Consider the following 20,971-nt stretch of genomic DNA (forward strand, 5'->3'; position numbering starts at 1 on the left):
ACTGGCAAAGATAAGTAAGAAAGAAAGCAAAGGACTTTCTTTTAGAAACTACTTACCAGAGTTTTTTTGTATCCCAAGTAGGCCCAAGGAACGTTTTTTACGGCTTTGGTCTGTACTGTCGCTGCTTTCAAAGACTTCTGGTTCATCCCTATAATTAATTTCATCTGGGTTGTCAGCCGGCTGTTCTTTGCTTTGTGCATCTTGAAGACATATACATGGATTGGTGAGAGTCATCCAATGAAACACCAAGATAAAATATATAGTATATAAACAAAAATGTAATGTCGCAAACTCAAAAATCTTGGATTCCAAAGCTGCACCCAAGCAGAAAACATTTTGAATACTGTTTTTTGTGGCCAATGACTCCTTGGTACTACACATGCATGTCCAACTGCAAACCCTGCACCCTACAAAGCCAAGCCTACAGCAATGTCAATGCTGAACTTCTGAGATGTGACATTACAATGTACAGATGTAACAAAGTTCAAATTGAGAAGTGTGGTGTGCTACGTCAATATCGTAGAGCATCATTGTTTTTTGAGGAGGTAACACATTTAACGTGTATGAGAGCATCCATAGCATGCAAATAGAGTAGGTTTTTATACAAAATCTGGCCCTCTCAGGAGTACAAAAAAGAAAAAATTGCTGTATTTGAAATGTAATCCAAATATGTAACGTTGCGATCGAATGCTCAGACCTTCATCAGACGGATTCCAATTTAGACAGTGAGATGGGAACTAGCGCTATGTAGAAAACGGGTAGCAGACCAAATACTGTCCTCCCATCTTCCACATAGCACAATTTCCCATCTCATTATCAAAATAGCAATCCGTCTGATGAAGGTCTGAGTATTAGACCGTAACGTTACATATTTGGATAGAATTTCAAATAAAACTTTTTTTATTGCACTCCTGAGATTACCGGATTCTCTTTTGTATGTTTATATGGAGTGGTATGCTATACGAGCACCCGCCTTTACAGAGTGACATATATTCTTCTTTCTTGTTTTTAGCACAAAAGAGGGTGCTTGCTACATCTCTATAATCTGTTGTCTTCCATAAAAATGTTGCTAAGTCTACATAGTGCTCCTGACCATACAAAAGACAATTTCTAGAAATGGTTTTCTACGCTAAAATTCTGGCATGTGAATTTGTGGCGGACACTTGACTGATTTGTTGGCTTTATTTTTTAGGTTCCTTGTGAACAGTGGGGAAGGAAGATGAGGTCAACATAAATTGGGTTTTCAATCTTCAAATATGTATATAACTAGCTATGTCCTCCAGTCGCAAACTGCATAGCATAGTCTAGAAAGGGTTTTTTAACTTAGGCCATCTTCAGAAAATAACTTATTGATTAACCATGACCGGAGCTTTTTTTCGTTTTTGTGTTTTCGGTTTTCGCTCCCCTCCTTGCCAGAGCCATAACTTTTTTTATTTGTCCGTCATTATGGCCATGTGAGGGCTTATTTTTTGCGGTACAAGTTGTACGCTTGAATGACACCATTGGTTTTACCATGTCGTGTACTAGAAAATGGAAAAAAATCAAAAGTGCGGGGAAATTGCAAAAAAGTGCAATCCCACATTTGTTTTTTGTTTGGCTTTTTTGCTATGTTCACTAACTGCTAAAACTGACCTGCCAATATGAGTCTCCAGGTCATTATGAGTTCATAGACACCAAACATGTCTAGGCTCTTTTTTATCTAAGTGGTGAAAAAAAATTCTAAACTTTTCTAAAAAAAATAAATAAATTATGCCATATTCCAGATACCTGTAGCGTCTCCATTTTTCGTGATCTGGGGTTGGGTGAGGGCTTACGTTTTTAATGATACCATTTTGGTGCAGATATGTTCTTTTGATCACCTGTTATTGCATTTTAATGCAATGTCGCGGCGACCAAAAAAAACGTAATTCTGGCATTTTTACTTTTTTTCTAGCTAAGTAGATCAGGTTAATCCTTTTTTTATTGATAGATTGGGCGAATTTATTTGAGGGGGTGATTTGAACTTTTCTATATTTTTTATATTTTTAAAAACATTTTTCTTTAACTCTTGGCATGCCTCAATAGTCTCTATAGGAGACTAGAAGCTGCCATAGCCCGATCGGCTCTGCTACATAGAGGCGATGATCAGTTTGCCTCTATGTAGCTGAATTACTGACTTGCTATGAGCGTCGGCCACTGGTTGGCGCTCATAGCAATCCACCACTGACAACCACAGACGTCTCAACTCAAGGAGACCTCTGGTTGTCATCCCAACGAACCGATGACTCCCGATCACCGGTGAGCATATTTCTGGCCCGATAGCCGGAAGCAGGATTTAAATGCCGCTGTCATTGTTTGACAGCAGCATATAACTAGTTAATAGCCGTGGGTGGATGTTCAAAACAGCTGACATGTCCCGGAAAAGATGTGGGCTCACCGCCGGAGCCCACATCTAAGCGGGGGATACCGACATCGGCGTACTGTTACTCTCAATGTCGGAAAGGGGTTAAATCAGATATTGTGTTGAATATTTTTTTAAAAAATTGCCAATATTTATCTTTTAACATATCACGATTTGTATTAAGAATAAAACATGTAAATCTTGCAATTTTTACACTATCGGTATAAATCAGGTTTTGCATTTAATATTTCTTTATATTTTTTGCATTTATATTATAAATAATATATATTTATATATTATATTTTACACTTAAAAATCAAAAATAGAAATCTTGCAATTTTCACACTGGCCACTGGAGGTTTTTTAGACTCTAACTTCCTGTTGTTTCAGGAAACAACATATGTACATGGCCACAGTGGTCAGACCCTGACTCTCTATTTTCTATTGAAGTATCTAATGAGCAGGTGACAAGGTCATTGTGAATGGAGGGGGAGCTATGACATCTCCTTTTGTGATTGATGAATCCTGTGATATCAGCTGTGTATGGAGATGTTATCAGTCATTGCAATCCTGCCTCTGCAATAAAAAGCCTGCTGAAAACTCTTCATGTAAAGACAGGAAGTGTGACTCCAGAAAAGTACCAGTGGCCACTGTGAATATTGCAAGATTAGTTTTTCTTTTTTTTTTTTTCAAATTAAGATTGTGAAATAAAAAAATGGAATTTTAAACACAGGTAACACAAAAACCTGATCTAAATAATTGGTGGTGGTAGCTTACCTATAAAACTAAAGTCAGGAAATACTTTTTTTTATATATTGGTTGTGTAGGAGCCCAGCGGTCATTATAAATGTCTAACATGCAATGCTTAAAATTTGCAATATTTTCAGAAATAGGTTATAGGTTGCATTTACATCCAAATAACATAATAATACACAACAAAAAAAACTTACTTGTGCAGCCCGAGATAAGCTCGCAGTCAATGAGTTCTCCGTTGACACATTCACTATGGACGAAAATAAAGATATAGGTTATATATGAAGTATGGCTCTTAATACTTTTCGTATGTTTAAGGAAAAGTGCTACAAGATGAAGAATCAGCTTTATGCCAAAGGTATGGTAACAAAAAACATGTATAGTCCTTGATAAAAGTCTTCATCCTGTTCTATTTTTGTAAATCAGATTTGGCCACTTACCAGACTAAACAGAGTTCAGAAACTGTCTCTCCATGTTGGAACGTCTTTCCGTTAAAAAAGCAAGTTCCTGTTGAAGGAGAAAAAAATATTAGCGAGTATTTAAAAAATTAATTAAAAAGCAAATTTTCTGATTACCGTACATTGGAGGTCATCTAATGTTTTATCGACATTAGACTATGAATTATAGGAAGCTCTGAAATGTTTATAGTACAGCGGTGCAGGCACATTAATAATATCCCCATTTGTGTTACCAAGCATTAATATCCCTCATTTGTGTTCCCATGTATTAATAATATCCCCATTTGTGTTCCCATGTATTAATATCCCCATTTGTGTTCCCATGCATTAATAATGTCCCCCATTTATATTCCCATGCATTAATAATGTCCCCAATATATGTTCCCATGCATTCATGTCCCCCATTTGTGCACCCATGAATTAATGTCCCCATATATATTCCCATGTATTAATAATATCTGCCATTTGTGTTCCCATGCATTAATGCCCCCATTTATGTTCCCACACATTAATAATGTCCCCCAATTATGTTCCCATGCATTCATGTCCCCCATTTGTGTACCCATGAATTAATGTCCCCCATTTATATTCCCATGTATTAATAATATCTGCCATTTGTGCTCCCATGCATTAATGCCCCCATTTATGTTCCCACACATTAATAATGTCCCCAATTTTTGTTCCCATGCATTCATGTCCCCCATTTGTGTACCCATGAATTAATGTCCCCCATTTATATTCCCATGTATTAATAATGTCCCCAATTTATGTTCCCATGCATTCATGTCCCCCATTTGTGCACCCATGAATTAATGTCCCCATTTATATTCCCATGTATTAATAATATCCCCCATTTGTGTACCCATGAATTAATGTCCCCCATTTATATTCCCACACATTAATAATGTCCCCAATTTATGTTCCCATGCATTCATGTCCCCCATTTGTACACCCATGAATTAATGCCCCTCATTTATGTTCCCATGTATTAATAATATCCCCCATTTGTCATCCCATGCATTAATAATATCCCCCATTTGTGTTCCCATGCATTCATGTCCCCATTTGTGTTCCCATGCATTAATGTCCCCCATTTATATTCCCACGCATTAATAATGTCCCCCATTTGTATCCCCATATATTCATGTCCCTCATTTGTGTTCCCATGAATTAATGTCCCCCATTTATATTCCCATGCATTAATAATATCCCTCATTTGTGTTCCCATGCATTACTGTCTCCCATTTGTAGCTCACTGAATGAGCAATGTCCTTCTTTGTGGCCCCCATCCAGTAATAATACCCTCTATAAGTGCCTCTATAAGTTTAATAAGACTTTACATGGGGCCCATACTCTCCAATCAGCTACTTTTTAATGCAACTAAACTGATCCAAAAGTCTTAGATTTAAAAAAAATAAAAAAAACCTCCCCAAAAAAGAAGTAGTTTGCAGAAAAAACAACAACCTATGTTTATGTAAAGTGCTGCTTCTTTTTTATTACTTGAATTAGGGGTTCATACAGACATGTTTGTCTATGTGTCCGAGCATGGAAAGCAATGCACGGACTGGCTGCAGGTCTCCTGACCCGAGCGAGACTGTCACCTAGAAATATATGACATGTCATGTTCTGGTTGGGAGGGCTGCGGCCAGGCCATGAACTATGTCCACGCTTGGACTATTTTGTAGGCACGTCTACATGAGCCTTTATTGCCTTTATGGGGTTCATACAGTTCAATCAACTGATCACCACAATACATCTTAACCATCCTAATGGAAGGCTAAGCATATGATACATGATTGCTTCAAATCCTCCAGAGCAAACACCACTCTTTATAACAGCTCTCTGATTTGGCTAACAATGGACACAGTGGCTCGGTGGTTAGAACTGTAGTTTTGCAATACTGGGGTCCTGGGTGCAAATCCCAGTAGGAACAACATCTACAAGGAGTTTGTATGTTCTCCCTGTGCTTGCGTGGGGTTCTGCCAGATTATCTGCTTTTCTCCCAAAGACATATTGCTAGAAATTCTAGATTGTGAGCCCAATGAGGACAGGGGTGATGATGTCTGTAAAGTGCTACTGAATATGATAGCGCTATATAAGTAAAGTAAATAAAATACCTCTCGATAGCATCAATATGCTCAACTTTGGTTTATAGAAAGTAGATGTTCACCAAACTTTCTGTTTTAGTCTAAGTGCTGAATTTAGGTAAGACTGTATGGCAGAGTGAAACCCTACTGGTAAAAAGAGTTAATACATATCCGATAATTTGGCAAAAGGTTTCGTGCCTCCTACCAAATACTTAAATCATCCTATCAAAAAATTGGAGACCTCATTGGATTGGATTGGAGACTATTTTTAAGGTCTCCAATTTTTGGATATGGTAAAAAGAGTTATAGCAATGCATGATTCTCTTCAAGTGTTGATGCTAGCTGAAGGTCTAAAATGGCCCTCGAAATATTTGCACAGTACTGATAAATAATTGCGAGGAGTTTTCTCACTTTCTTGAAGACACATATGGCCGATCCTATCTCCTGTCCCCAATAGACAGAGCATATGGAGCTACTCCAGTTCCGGTGGCCGTAAGATGTTGACTGGGTGTAGACCCACCATGCTCTAAATTATGTAAACATGAGTAATTTAAAATACCAACCATAAGGCAGTCTGAAAAGGCATAAATGCCAAACAAATACAGTAACGCATTACTTTTGTTCTTGTCATTCTTTGATGGTGTGACAAATAGAGATGTTGACATAAGGTACATTTCTGACGGGAGTCCCCCACCCTTAACCTAATTCAAAGCACGAAAAGTCGTCATAACTCTGTCCTACAGTTTTATGTGAAATACTGTTTAAAATACAACATTCCTAGTTATGGCAAACACTTCACGGTGTTGTAAAAAAGAGGAAAACAATAAGGTTACTCATTAATCCGTAAGAGGTGTTAGTTTACAACACTCTCTCTTGCGCCACAGCATAGATATCTCCACGGGGCTGCCGTGTGAAAAAAATAAAATCTGAGTCTCAGCAGTCAGAAGGGCTAGTCTCCATTTGGAGAGAAAGTTGATGATATCCTAATTGTTAGGCACAGTAGCAATATTTGACGGCATTTTTGGGAAGAAATCAAGGTTGGTGAGAAGACTAGATGAAGCCGCAAAATGAACAGTCTATATCTTTGTATGTTGTCTCCTCATTTTGCATCAAAAAGTAGCTGGTGAGTATGGGCCCCATTGAAATTCTGGAGGCACAATAAAGGGTACTATTACTAGATAGGGGGCCACAAAGTGGGACATTATTAATTTACTGAGCCAAAAATGGGTACACCATTAATGTCTAGAGGCTCAAATGGTGGACATTATTAATTTATAGGGTCTCAAATGGTGGACATTATTATTGCGTGGGGCTACAAATGGAGCATATTATTAATGCACATGGCCAAAAATAGGGGAAATGGATTATGTATGTAGCCACAAATTGGCATATTATTAATGTATGAGGCTACAAATGTGGTCAATATTAATGTATTGGGCTACAAATTTCGCCATTATTAATGTATGGGGCCCGGAATGCGTGAAAACATAATTGTGTTGGACCACTATTGAATTACATTATTAATTAATGGGGCCATGAATGGTGGAGATTATTAATGGATGGGGGCCACAAATGTGGGTCATTATGAACTATGAGGCCACAAATAGGGAAAATTATCAAGATATCGTATCACAAAGAAGGGACATTATTAATGTATGGGAGCCACAAAGGGGATATTATTATTGCTTGTGGTGGATAAAAATGGGGGATCATATTAATGTATGTGGCCAAAAATGGGGGGAATTGTTAATGTATATAGCCACAAATGGGCATATTATTAATTTGTGGGGCTAGAAATGGGGCCAGTATTAATAGACTTAGTCCTAGCGGAGAAGACTAGTCATTTGCATAAGAATTAAAACAGCAATTTTTCTGGTCAGGGAGCATGAGATTGCGTAAGTATGGATGACATTATCTTTCACAGAGTAATATATTAACAGGATGAAAAGGTGGTGGATTGTGCTAGCAGAATCCCTTTAAAGATTTTTTTCCTGTTAATTATGAACTAAAAAAAAAGCATGGTTCATATTTATCAATACTGTCTACGACTTTTGCTGTTTTTACATAATTGCTACCGTATTTAGAATTTAGTGGGAGAGGAGTGACCTAGAACTGCCCGACAGGATCACTATAATTTATGACACAAGGGTGGACTAAATTTTAGTAGATAAACATAAGGATGAATGACCTCGGGGAGATCAAAACATCCAACACCGCGCAGACACCATCACGTGTTTCTCACCGCAGTGATCCAGAACACTGCCCCCATCCCTTATGGGAAATATGCAAATGCATGTAGAAAAGCTGCGGAGACACCATCACGTGTTTCTCAACGCAAGCAATGAATAGTCAGGTCTTTCACCGGGAAGGAACAACCACGGGAAGGGCAACATCCAAAAAGGAAAACCACCTATGCCAAAACATGGTATCCATCCACAGACAGCTGTTTCGGGGTATTTGCCCCTCATAAGTGTGGAGTAGGAAACTGGCTATTAGGAGCAGTGCCTAGTGAAAAGGCTATAAACATAAGGATGAATGACCTCGGGGAGATCAAAACATCCAACACCGCGGAGACACAATCACGTGTTTCTCAACGCAGTGATCCAGAACACTGCCCCCATCCCTTAAGGGAAATATGCAAAATTTCCCATAAGGGATGGGGGCAGTGTTCTGGATCACTGCGTTGAGAAACACGTGATGGTGTCTCCGCGGTGTTGGATGTTTTGATCTCCCCGAGGTCATTCATCCTTATGTTTATAGCCTTTTCACTAGGCACTGCTCCTAATAGCCAGTTTCCTACTCCACACTGATGAGGGGCAAATACCCTGAAACAACTGTCTCTGGATGGATACCATGTTTTGGCATAGGTGGTTTTCCTTTTTTGGATGTTGCCCTTCCCGTGGTTGTTCCTTCCCGGTGAAAGACCTGGCTATTCATTGCTTGCGTTGAGAAATACGTGATGGTGTCTCCGCAGCTTTTCTACATGCATTTGCATATTTCCCATAAGGGATGGGGGCAGTGTTCTGGATCACTGCGTTGAGAAACACGTGATGGTGTCTCCGCCGTGTTGGATGTTTTGATCTCCCCGAGGTCATTCATCCTTATGTTTATAGCCTTTTCACTAGGCACTGCTCCTAATAGCCAGTTTCCTACTCCACACTGATGAGGGGCAAATACCCTGAAACAACTGTCTCTGGATGGATACCATGTTTTGGCATAGGTGGTTTTCCTTTTTTGGATGCTGCTCTTCCCGTGGTTGTTCCTTCCCGGTGAAAGACCTGGCTATTCATTGCTTGCATTGAGAAACACGTGATAGTGTCTCTGCAGCTTTTCTACATAAATTTTAGCAGACACATTCTTTAGAGATGAGCAAACTCTGAATTTAAAAGTTCGGAGTTCGTACCGGACAGTTAGTGTCCATTGTCAAATGCCGAACATGGACTTCTCCCAGAAGTCCGTTGTATTTTTCAGAGTTCTGGAGGAAGTCCGGGAGGAAAAAGAGGAGAAAAGTTGTTTTCAATGGGATTCAGGTTCAAGTTCAGGTACACTTCTGGTACCCAAACCAAACTTTGGAAAAAAGTTCAGATCAGGTACCAGAACCCGGACATCCATGGTCCCGCTCATCCCTAATGTTCTCTAGTCCATGTTTATTCTTGACTCTGGCACATGGGATGTCGAAAGATGTGCCAAACTCTTAAAGAGGCCTCTTACTTCAGTGGACTCTGGATAAAGACTGGCGTCGAAGTTTACGCCATCTGTTAGCTTACTTTGAGCCCAAAATTTGGGCTAAAATATTGGTGCATATTTTGCCACATAGAGTTACCCATTAGATTATGCCTCTTTAGAAAACCACATGCCTTTCAGGGTGGCAATGCCCCCTAGCTGAACACAGTGTGGAAAGTATATAAAAAGATAATAAATACGTTGCAAAGTCATAAAAAACAGCTTTTTGGTGCAAATTTGCTTGATAAATCTGCCCCAACATTTTCCGGTGGTTATTGTTATACTTTGTGCTCCAATTCTTCCATTTTCAACATTTTGAATCATTTTTATTTTCAACTAAAGGTATGTTTCATAGTGTTTTCAGTGCATTTTTTTTGGGGGGGGGCATGAAAAATGCAGGCTATGGTCAGAAAAATGTAGGGTCAATTAAGCCAGTGATTTTCATGGTTTTTTTTGTGCCAACCCTTTCTGATCTCAATGAGTTAAACTGCATTGAAAACATTGAATGAATTGACAATTTGCATTTTTTTAAAAAATTTACAAGTTAAAAAATCGCGATGAAAAGAAACACTTTGTGTGAAGGAAATTTTTTAAATCTTTCATTTTGCTGTTAATGTAGAATGCTGAATTTTTCTAAATTAATAAATACATCAAAACGCTACGTGTAAAGAATCGTTTGCAGCAATTTTATAATTGCTGTGAAAAACATTGGGTCTATGATTTTTGTCCAAAAAAATGTTTCCATTTACTGAAAGCAAGCGGAGAAAAAAACATTACATCTAAATGCAGCTAATAACTACAAGATCCAGCCACAAAATAATAGAAAAGTTCATAGTTCCATATATAAAAAGTCCAGCATGAAAAGTGAATTAAACTTTGCAAATGACTTTATTAGGGGATTTGTCTTAATTGCGGTAAAAAAAAATTACGTATAAATATTAAATTTTATATATAAAGTTTATTAACATGGGCATTCTGCATGTGCTGAACATATTTATGGGGTCTCACTGACCAGACTCCTGCTCATGGAGTCTCCTCTATGGCATTGCCATAACTTTTTTCGCTGGGTTGACTACTGTAGTTGACTGTGCTACTTAAAGGGGATTTACCATAAATAACACATATCATCTAGACATAATGCCCTCTCCAATCTTAAGAATGTGGGAGGGGGAAACATTTCTGTGTGTGAATGGAGTGAGAATGTGCAACCACCACTGTTATGGTTCTCAATGGCAAGAGAACATAGCCCAGCAAACATAAGTACTAGATCTTGGAAGGATGGAAACTAAACTGACCATGAACTAAACCTGCCGCACAACTAACAGTAGCCGGGTAGCGTTGCCTACGTTTTTTATCCCTAGACGCCCAGCGCCGGCCGGAGGACTAACTAATCCTGGCAGAGGAAAATATAGTCCTGGCTCACCTCTAGAGAAATTTCCCCGATAGGCAGACAGAGGCCCCCACATATATTGGCGGTGATTTTAGATGAAATGACAAATGTAGTATGAAAATAGGTTTAGCAAAATTGAGGTCCGCTTACTAGATAGCAGGAAGACAGAAAGGACACTTTCATGGTCAGCTGAAAACCCTATCAAAATACCATCCTGAAATTACTTTAAGACTCTAGTATTAACTCATAACATCAGAGTGGCAATTTCAGATCACAAGAGCTTTCCAGACACAGAAACGAAACTAAAGCTGTGAACTGGAACAAAATGCAAAAACAAACGAGGACTTAAGTCCAACTTAGCTGGGAGTTGTCTAGCAGCAGGAACATGCACAGAAAGGCTTCTGATTACAATGTTGACCGGCAAGGAAGTGACAGAGGAGCAAGGTTAAATAGCGACTCCCACATCCTGATGGAAACAGGTGAACAGAGGGGATGATGCACACCAGTTCAATTCCACCAGTGGCCACCGGGGGAGCCCAAAATCCAATTTCACAACAGTACCCCCCTCTCAAGGAGGGGGCACCGAACCCTCACCAGAACCACCAGGGCGATCAGGATGAGCCCTATGAAAGGCACGGACCAGATCGGAGGCATGAACATCAGAGGCAGTCACCCAAGAATTATCCTCCTGACCGTATCCCTTCCATTTGACCAGATACTGGAGTTTCCGTCTGGAAACACGGGAGTCCAAGATTTTTTCCACAACGTACTCCAACTCGCCCTCAACCAACACCGGAGCAGGAGGCTCAACGGAAGGCACAACCGGTACGTCATACCTGCGCAACAATGACCGATGAAAAACATTATGAATAGAAAAAGATGCAGGGAGGTCCAAACGGAAGGACACAGGGTTAAGAATCTCCAATATCTTGTACGGGCCGATGAACCGAGGCTTAAACTTAGGAGAAGAAACCCTCATAGGGACAAAACGAGAAGACAACCACACCAAGTCCCCAACACAAAGCCGAGGACCAACCCGACGCCGGCGGTTGGCAAAAAGCTGAGTCTTCTCCTGGGACAACTTCAAATTGTCCACTACCTGCCTCCAAATCTGATGCAACCTCTCCACCACAGCATCCACTCCAGGACAATCCGAAGATTCCACCTGACCAGAAGAAAATCGAGGATGAAACCCCGAATTACAGAAAAAAGGAGACACCAAGGTGGCAGAGCTGGCCCGATTATTGAGGGCAAACTCCGCTAAAGGCAAAAAAGCAACCCAATCATCCTGATCTGCAGACACAAAACACCTCAAATATGTCTCCAAGGTCTGATTCGTCCGCTAGGTCTGGCCATTAGTCTGAGGATGGAAAGCAGACGAGAAAGACAAATCTATGCCCATCCTAGCACAGAATGCTCGCCAAAATCTAGACACGAATTGGGTTCCTCTGTCAGAAACGATATTCTCCGGAATACCATGCAAACGGACCACATTTTGAAAAAACAGAGGAACCAACTCGGAAGAAGAAGGCAACTTAGGCAGGGGAACCAAATGGACCATCTTAGAGAAACGGTCACACACCACCCAGATGACAGACATCTTCTGAGAAACAGGAAGATCCGAAATAAAATCCATCGAGATGTGCGTCCAGGGCCTCTTCGGGATAGGCAAGGGCAACAACAATCCACTAGCCCGAGAACAACAAGGCTTGGCCCGAGCACAAACGTCACAAGACTGCACAAAGCCTCGCACATCTCGAGACAGGGAAGGCCACCAGAAGGACCTTGCCACCAAATCCCTGGTACCAAAGATTCCAGGATGACCTGTCAACGCAGAAGAATGAACCTCAGAAATGACTTTACTGGTCCAATCATCAGGAACAAACAGTCTACCAGGTGGGCAACGATCAGGTCTATCCGCCTGAAACTCCTGCAAGGCCCGCCGCAGGTCTGGAGAAACGGCAGACAATATCACTCCATCCTTAAGGATACCTGTAGGTTCAGAGTTACCAGGGGAGTCAGGCTCAAAACTCCTAGAAAGGGCATCCGCCTTAACATTCTTAGAACCCGGCAGGTAGGACACCACAAAATTAAACCGAGAGAAAAACAACGACCAGCGCGCCTGTCTAGGATTCAGGCGTCTGGCGGACTCAAGATAAATTAGATTTTTGTGGTCAGTCAATACCACCACCTGATGTCTAGCCCCCTCAAGCCAATGACGCCACTCCTCAAAAGCCCACTTCATGGCCAAAAGCTCCCGATTCCCAACATCATAATTCCACTCGGCGGGCGAAAATTTACGCGAGAAAAAGGCGCAAGGTCTCATCACGGAACAATTGGAACTTCTCTGCGACAAAACCGCCCCAGCTCCGATTTCAGAAGCGTCGACCTCAACCTGAAAAGGAAGAGCAACATCAGGCTGACGCAACACAGGGGCGGAAGAAAAGCGGCGCTTAAGCTCCCGAAAGGCCTCCACAGCAGCAGGGGACCAATCAGCAACATCAGCACCCTTCTTAGTCAAATCAGTCAATGGCTTAACAACATCAGAAAAACCAGCAATAAATCGACGATAAAAGTTAACAAAGCCCAAAAATTTCTGAAGACTCTTAAGAGAAGAGGGTTGCGTCCAATCACAAACAGCCTGAACCTTGACAGGATCCATCTCGATGGAAGAGGGGGAAAAAATATATCCCAAAAAGGAAATCTTTTGAACCCCAAAAACGCACTTAGAACCCTTCACACACAAGGAATTAGACCGCAAAACCTGAAAAACCCTCCTGACCTGCTGGACATGAGAGTCCCAGTCATCCGAAAAAATCTAAATATCATCCAGATACACAATCATAAATTTATCCAAATAATCACGGAAAATGTCATGCATAAAGGACTGAAAGACTGAAGGGGCATTTGAAAGACCAAAAGGCATCACCAAATACTCAAAGTGGCCCTCGGGCGTATTAAATGCGGTCTTCCACTCATCCCCCTGCTTAATTCGCACCAAATTATACGCCCCACGGAGATCTATCTTAGAGAACCACTTGGCCCCCTTTATGCGAGCAAACAAATCAGTCAGCAGTGGCAACGGATATTGATATTTAACCGTGATTTTATTCAAAAGCCGATAATCAATACACGGCCTCAAAGAGCCATCTTTCTTAGCCACAAAGAAAAAACCGGCTCCTAAGGGAGATGACGAAGGACGAATATGTCCCTTTTCCAAGGACTCCTTTATATATTCTCGCATAGCAGCATGTTCAGGCACAGACAGATTAAATAAACGACCCTTAGGGTATTTACTACCCGGAATCAAATCTATGGCACAATCGCACTCCCGGTGCGGAGGTAATGAACCAAGCTTAGGTTCTTCAAAAACGTCACGATATTCAGTCAAGAATTCAGGAATCTCGGAGGGAATAGATGATGAAATGGAAACCACAGGTACGTCCCCATGCGTCCCCTTACATCCCCAGCTTAACACAGACATAGCTTTCCAGTCAAGGACTGGGTTATGAGATTGCAGCCATGGCAATCCAAGCACCAACACATCATGTAGGTTATACAGCACAAGAAAGCGAATAATCTCCTGATGATCCGGATTAATCCGCATAGTTACTTGTGTCCAGTATTGTGGTTTATTACTAGCCAATGGGGTGGAGTCAATCCCCTTCAGGGGTATAGGAGTTTCAAGAGGCTCCAAATCATACCCACAGCGTTTGGCAAAGGACCAATCCATAAGACTCAAAGCGGCGCCAGAGTCGACATAGGCATCAGCGGTAATAGATGATAAAGAACAAATCAGGGTCACAGATAGAATAAACTTAGACTGTAAAGTGCCAATTGAAACAGACTTATCAAGCTTCTTAGTACGCTTAGAGCATGCTGATATAACATGAGTTGAATCACCGCAATAGAAGCACAACCCATTTTTTCGTCTTAAATTCTGCCGTTCACTTCTGGACAGAATTCTATCACATTGCATATTCTCTGGCGTCTTCTCAGTAGACACCGCCAAATGGTGCACAGGTTTGCGCTCCCGCAGACGCCTATCGATCTGGATAGCCATTGTCATGGACTCATTCAGACCCGCAGGCACAGGGAACCCCACCATAACATCCTTAATGGCATCAGAGAGACCCTCTCTGAAATTCGCCGCCAGGGCGCACTCATTCCACTGAGTAAGCACAGCCCATTTACGGAATTTCTGGCAGTATATTTCAGCTTCGTCTTGCCCCTGAGATAGGGACATCAAGGCCTTTTCCGCCTGAAGCTCTAACTGAGGTTCCTCATAAAGCAACCCCAAGGCCAGAAAAAACGCATCCACATTGAGCAACGCAGGATCCCCTGGAGCCAATGCAAAAGCCCAATCCTGAGGGTCGCCCCGGAGCAAGGAAATCACAATCCTGACCTGCTGAGCAGGATCTCCAGCAGAGCGAGATTTCAGGGACAAAAACAACTTGCAATTATTTTTGAAATTTTGAAAGCAAGATCTATTCCCCGAGAAAAATTCAGGCAAAGGAATTCTAGGTTCAGATATAGGAACATGAACAACAAAATCTTGTAAATTTTGAACTTTCGTGGTGAGATTATTCAAACCTGCAGCTAAACTCTGAATATCCATTTTACACAGGTGAACACAGAGCCATTCCAGGATTAGAAGGAGAGAGAGAGAGAGAGAAAGGCTGCAATATAGGCAGACTTGCAAGAGATTCAATTACAAGCACACTCAGAACTGAAGGGAAGGAAAAAAAAAAAAAAAAATCTTCAGCAGACTTCTCTTTTCTCTCCTTTCTCTGTCAATTAATTTAACCCTTTTTGGCCGGTCAAACTGTTATGGTTCTCAATGGCAAGAGAACATAGCCCAGCAAACATAAGTACTAGCTCTTGGAAGGATGGAAACTAAACTGACCATGAACTAAACCTGCCGCACAACTAACAGTAGCCGGGTAGCGTTGCCTACGTTTTTTATCCCTAGACGCCCAGCGCCGGCCGGAGGACTAACTAATCCTGGCAGAGGAAAATATAGTCCTGGCTCACCTCTAGAGAAATTTCCCCGATAGGCAGACAGAGGCCCCCACATATATTGGCGGTGATTTTAGATGAAATGACAAACGTAGTATGAAAATAGGTTTAGCAAAATTGAGGTCCGCTTACTAGATAGCAGGAAGACAGAAAGGACACTTTCATGGTCAGCTGAAAACCCTATCAAAATACCATCCTGAAATTACTTTAAGACTCTAGTATTAACTCATAACATCAGAGTGGCAATTTCAGATCACAAGAGCTTTCCAGACACAGAAACGAAACTAAAGCTGTGAACTGGAACAAAATGCAAAAACAAACGAGGACTTAAGTCCAACTTAGCTGGGAGTTGTCTAGCAGCAGGAACATGCACAGAAAGGCTTCTGATTACAATGTTGACCGGCAAGGAAGTGACAGAGGAGCAAGGTTAAATAGCGACTCCCACATCCTGATGGAAACAGGTGAACAGAGGGGATGATGCACACCAGTTCAATTCCACCAGTGGCCACCGGGGGAGCCCAAAATCCAATTTCACAACACACCACTCACACAAAACATTGAATGGGGCGGTGGTCGCTTGTGCTCACTAATGCTTCACACACAAACTTGGACTGGCCCACGGGAGAGCTGGGGAATCCTCCGGTGGGCCACCGCCCTCTTATATGAGCAGTGACTTGAATCACTGTGTACAGACAAAGGTGACATCTTATCCATTTAGCAATCTGCCAAGTTCATGGTTATATAAATTTGTGATTGAGGATAATGTCACATTTGGATGTAGCTGAAAAGTGGTTACTGGTGGACCTTTGAGTAAATGTGTAGGTCCTAATGGTCAGACCCCCAAAAATGACATATCTATCTCTTAGATGACATGTGAGAAGTACGCTGATAAGATCCTCCAAAGAATGCTCAAACGTGATATGAACGGAGACTAAAATGTCTGCGGTCACCTTTATTTTAACAGCACAAGAATGAAGTAGAACAAGAATGCAGAAGGAAAGAAAATGTAATCTCACACATAAGGGGCCACAAATAATGCGACAATACAAGAACGCACTGTAGATCTTGCATGCTCTGGTTTCTCGAGTGAACTAATCTCTAGTTGATTGTTAAGGGACTCGAACACGCACAGGGAAGAAGTCTTGAAGGAATGCCATTTAAAGTTTTACGATCACTGACATAATTACCGTAGTTCTAGAGAGCACGTATACAGAGAGCACCGCCGAGAGGTTTTCATTCCCTGAAACCATAATTTTCATGATTGGCCTTTTCTAAGCCCCCCTGACCAAACTACTAACTACAATTTAATTCTTGAAACCCATTTGTTCCTTAAAAAGTCTGAATAATCAGGTTATACGTTTGGATATAAAAAAAAATGCTATAGCAGATTATTTTGTCTGAATATATAACCTGGCAGGCTACCTAAGCAAATGCCCTATAGGTGTCACAGTTCGGACTCTCAATCTTCTAAAATGATAGCCTATCTTAAGGATAGTATAATATATTTTATATTCCTGGTCCAACATTAGCAAAAAAAAGTTTTACAATTTTTTTTCTTAATAACACAACCCTTTTTCATAAGCTACGTGTGATATAGAAGGTTTTATAATTGCATTTTCTTGAATGGGGATGAGCTGCAATACCAAATATGACCCATGGATAAGAGTGGCGCTGTTTCTTAGAAGAAAGGAGATCTTTTGTTTGTATATGTTTATGGATGGCCATGCTCAGAGGGTTGTTTTTCACCCAATATTTAAGGAATATCAATTTGATAAGTCATAAATGTATGATCCAAGCTCTGGGACCCCCATACATACAGTGCTCAGACCCCTTTCCTGGAAGATTGATATTCTAAACTGAAGATCTATAAATGTTAATAGAGGAACACCACTTTAAAGGTTTTTTGTGAAGCTGTAAAAATGAGCGTCTAACCTTGATTGGTTCCAACTCCACCAATTAGGCAAATAAATTGCTCCAGGGAGCGCTACGCCCTCTTCTTCATTCACCCGGTACAGATCCAAATTAGTTCTTGAATATTATCAATATTAATGTTATAATCTAAGACCCAAACATACAAACATTCCCATAATTTTCTATTAACAGAACAGATGACTACAACATTTTTCGCTTCAACATTTTCCCACGAAAAACCCTACTTTTCTCCCTTGCATCGCCTCGGAACACATTTCCATTGATTTCAACAAACCATTTTGTCTCCATTTATGTAATGATCCTCATTGCCTAATATATTGAAATTAATTCTAAGAATTTAGGTCCCCAACCCAAAATTATTTTATCATGTAAAAATATATATAATAAGATATTTACCGTCTTCATTATGAGCTCTTGCGCTAAGCAGGCACAGTGTGGATAGAATCACAATGTGGAGGACACCCATGGTGCCAACTCCTTGGTTGACTTCAAGCTGAGTCAATAAATCCCAATTCTGCACCTTCCACTGTAGGTTACTGGGACTGAGTTATCATTACTGTCACCAAACCAGCAATCTCCAAGCTGCCGTCTAACCAGGTGGAATGCAGGGGCAGAAACACTGTGACAGCTTTTATAAGGTGGACTATTGGAATGGTAGGGGAGGAGAACATTTGACAGGTACAACAGGTTTCTCCACCACAATGACAGCTCTTGACATTGCAGAAATCAGGCTTTACTTTCTTTTATCGACGTCACAAAGAGAATTCATGTAATTTTATCTGTTTGCCCCTTTGCCTCTTGTGTTTCAATCGCATGTTATGATGATTATTATACAGTGCCCCCTTTATATTTAACATTAAGAAATAATTTGTAGGCAATTTGCCATCAAAGCTCTTATTTCAGCAATTTAGAATTATATAATATTGTATTATTCCCAACTAATATGATTATATAACATTGAGAAAAATGTTACCAGAAATAAGGTGATTAGCTTTAGGGTGTTTAAAAATACATAATTATCCCCCTAAGTACTATTGCATTTTTTTATTTTTGTCATCATTCAATCAGCCATAACTTTGTTAAAAAAAATTCTAAATATGTTTCATATATTTATGCCTCCTGGTCACTGTACAGACTATGACGTCCAGGCTGTATATGGGTCTCCTGACCTAAACTAACTGCTTCATAGTCTTTAAAAGGGGGTGTTGAGGTCAGGTCAGGAAACCCATGACCTATCTGGAAATGGATAATAAAAATGCAGCCTTAGACATATAGTATGTCCACATATATAGAGTACATTTAAGAAAATTTTAATGGATGTTAATTTAATGGATTTTAATTACGTGGAATGTATGAAAAAAGCAGGTCCGACAACATTGTTTTAATGCAGTTTCACCTGAACAGAATAAAGTTTATTGTTTGAGGATAATGAAACTATTAAACAATTTTTGCTCAGTGAAAATGATCTATAAAAAAAGAATGAGAAAGAACGAGTGTTTTTTGAATTTTTTCATCACACATTGTCTTAGACAAATCTTTTTAGGAGATTTTTAAACTGCATAAACCTAGTAAAGGGATTAGTAACCAAACCTGGACAAAAATACCCATAATAACAATTATCAAAATAAAGAAGACATCTCAAGAGTACCCAATATATAGAAAATGCATATGGATTAAAGACAAACCATACTGCTCAGTACTACGAAGTGAGTTTCTCCTATAGCTTCATCAGGGGGTCTTTGGTTTGTGTTTGGCCCTTGAATTATGACTTGTGGTGGATACTTTTGCTTTTTTATTATTGGACATTGCTTTGACCTCTCAGAATGGTGTATTCTTAAAATCAGGGATTTTTTAAATTCTGTTTATCATGTTACTCAGTTTCTAAATCATGCCTTGAGTTCCTACATTATGTTTCCCAGCAATAGTTTGCATTGTACCCTTATTGCCTGCTTAGTATATTTTCCCCCTGATTGATCACACTTAGCCATTATGGCATTTACCATTTACAGCACTTTGCCTTTCTTTCTGGGTTTTATGGGGTGTTTGTAACCTATACCTATTACCGGGAACTTGATACCGGATGCTGACTCCCCCATCCATCGGCAGCACATTTCAGACACCGGCGTCATGATTTCAGTCATATACTACATGTTTTACCCTTAAACGCTGCAATGTTTAGCACAAAAACATACGTTAAAATCTGGCCCAGGGCCAAGACATACAGCAGACTTGTCGGACAGGCAGGTCCCTGGTGGTTTCTCCCTACCTGCTGACAATGATTGGATCAGACAGTATATGTCAGCTGTCACTTTGGCACCTTCCATCTCCATCTGCAAAATTGGCGTATATGTTGGTTAAATGACCAGAACCAGTTTCAGGTCAACCATGAACCACATTTGACCTACAGCAATGGGTGTTCCATTTACAAAACTCATTTTCAAATATTCAATATTATATGAGAAACAATATACCACAATTATTACAGTGTAATGGTTATTTGTTTGGAAATGGAAAAAAAATCCAATATGACGTGTCATGTCACCTGTGCTGTTCAGCCACTTTCTGTGCCTCCTTAGTTTTATGACATTCTTGAGGTCAGGTCAGGAAACCCATGGCCAGTCCGGAAATAGCTCTTAAAAAACAGTAATTAGTTAGTGGTGGGTGAGCGTGTTCGACATTGCTCGATATTCGGTCGAGCACCGGACTGTTTAGGTCCCCAGAAGAAGCTAATTTGAACCATCTGAGCCATGTGCTGCACTGATGGAAGGGCATTCCACTGCTTGAAGGAGAGATAGGGAGACAGAGAAAAATAGAGAGAGACAGAGAGAGAGAGAAAGACAGAGACCGTTTTCCGGAAAAACGCATAAGTTTGCCATTTTCTTCCATTATGCTCCCTACTTAGGTGGTCAAGCGCGACCAAGCTTCCGATGTGCTCGATTCAAGTACCGAGGCCTTCGAGCATTTCAGTGCTCAATCATCACTATTACTGATGTACAACTGTTGTTTTAAAGTGCAAACATCACCCACTTCGAGGGAAGAGCTAGATCTCATGAAACACTGACATATTTAGCAGTCTGACTCCAAATGTGGCCATAGACAATTGTAAGAAGCCACATAAGTTAGGTGAACAAACCCAAAAGAACTTTATCAGGAAATTTGGTCCTCCAGAGGCCATGTAGGGAGAGTTTTTATTATTAATTTTTTTTTTATTTTTTTTTTATTCAAAATA

At 40.5% G+C, this 20,971-nt stretch overlaps 1 protein-coding gene across 1 annotated transcript in view; it reads right to left on the reverse strand.

Annotated features, from left to right (window-relative positions):
- LOC143770229 (uncharacterized) overlaps nucleotides 1-18,334 on the reverse strand; it is a 263,961-nt gene extending 245,627 nt beyond the window's left edge. The window contains exons 1-4 of the mRNA XM_077259650.1: nucleotides 18,139-18,334; nucleotides 3,574-3,640; nucleotides 3,331-3,383; nucleotides 57-200 (exon numbers count right to left, since the gene is read on the reverse strand). Coding sequence (XP_077115765.1) covers nucleotides 57-200; nucleotides 3,331-3,383; nucleotides 3,574-3,640; nucleotides 18,139-18,208 — 334 coding nt within the window. The 5' untranslated portion in view covers nucleotides 18,209-18,334. The remainder of the gene's footprint in view (nucleotides 1-56; nucleotides 201-3,330; nucleotides 3,384-3,573; nucleotides 3,641-18,138) is intronic.
- Between the last annotated feature and the right edge of the window lie 2,637 nt (nucleotides 18,335-20,971).

The sequence above is a fragment of the Ranitomeya variabilis genome, chromosome 4 (genome assembly GCF_051348905.1).
Source record: "Ranitomeya variabilis isolate aRanVar5 chromosome 4, aRanVar5.hap1, whole genome shotgun sequence".
NCBI lineage: Eukaryota > Metazoa > Chordata > Amphibia > Anura > Dendrobatidae > Ranitomeya > Ranitomeya variabilis.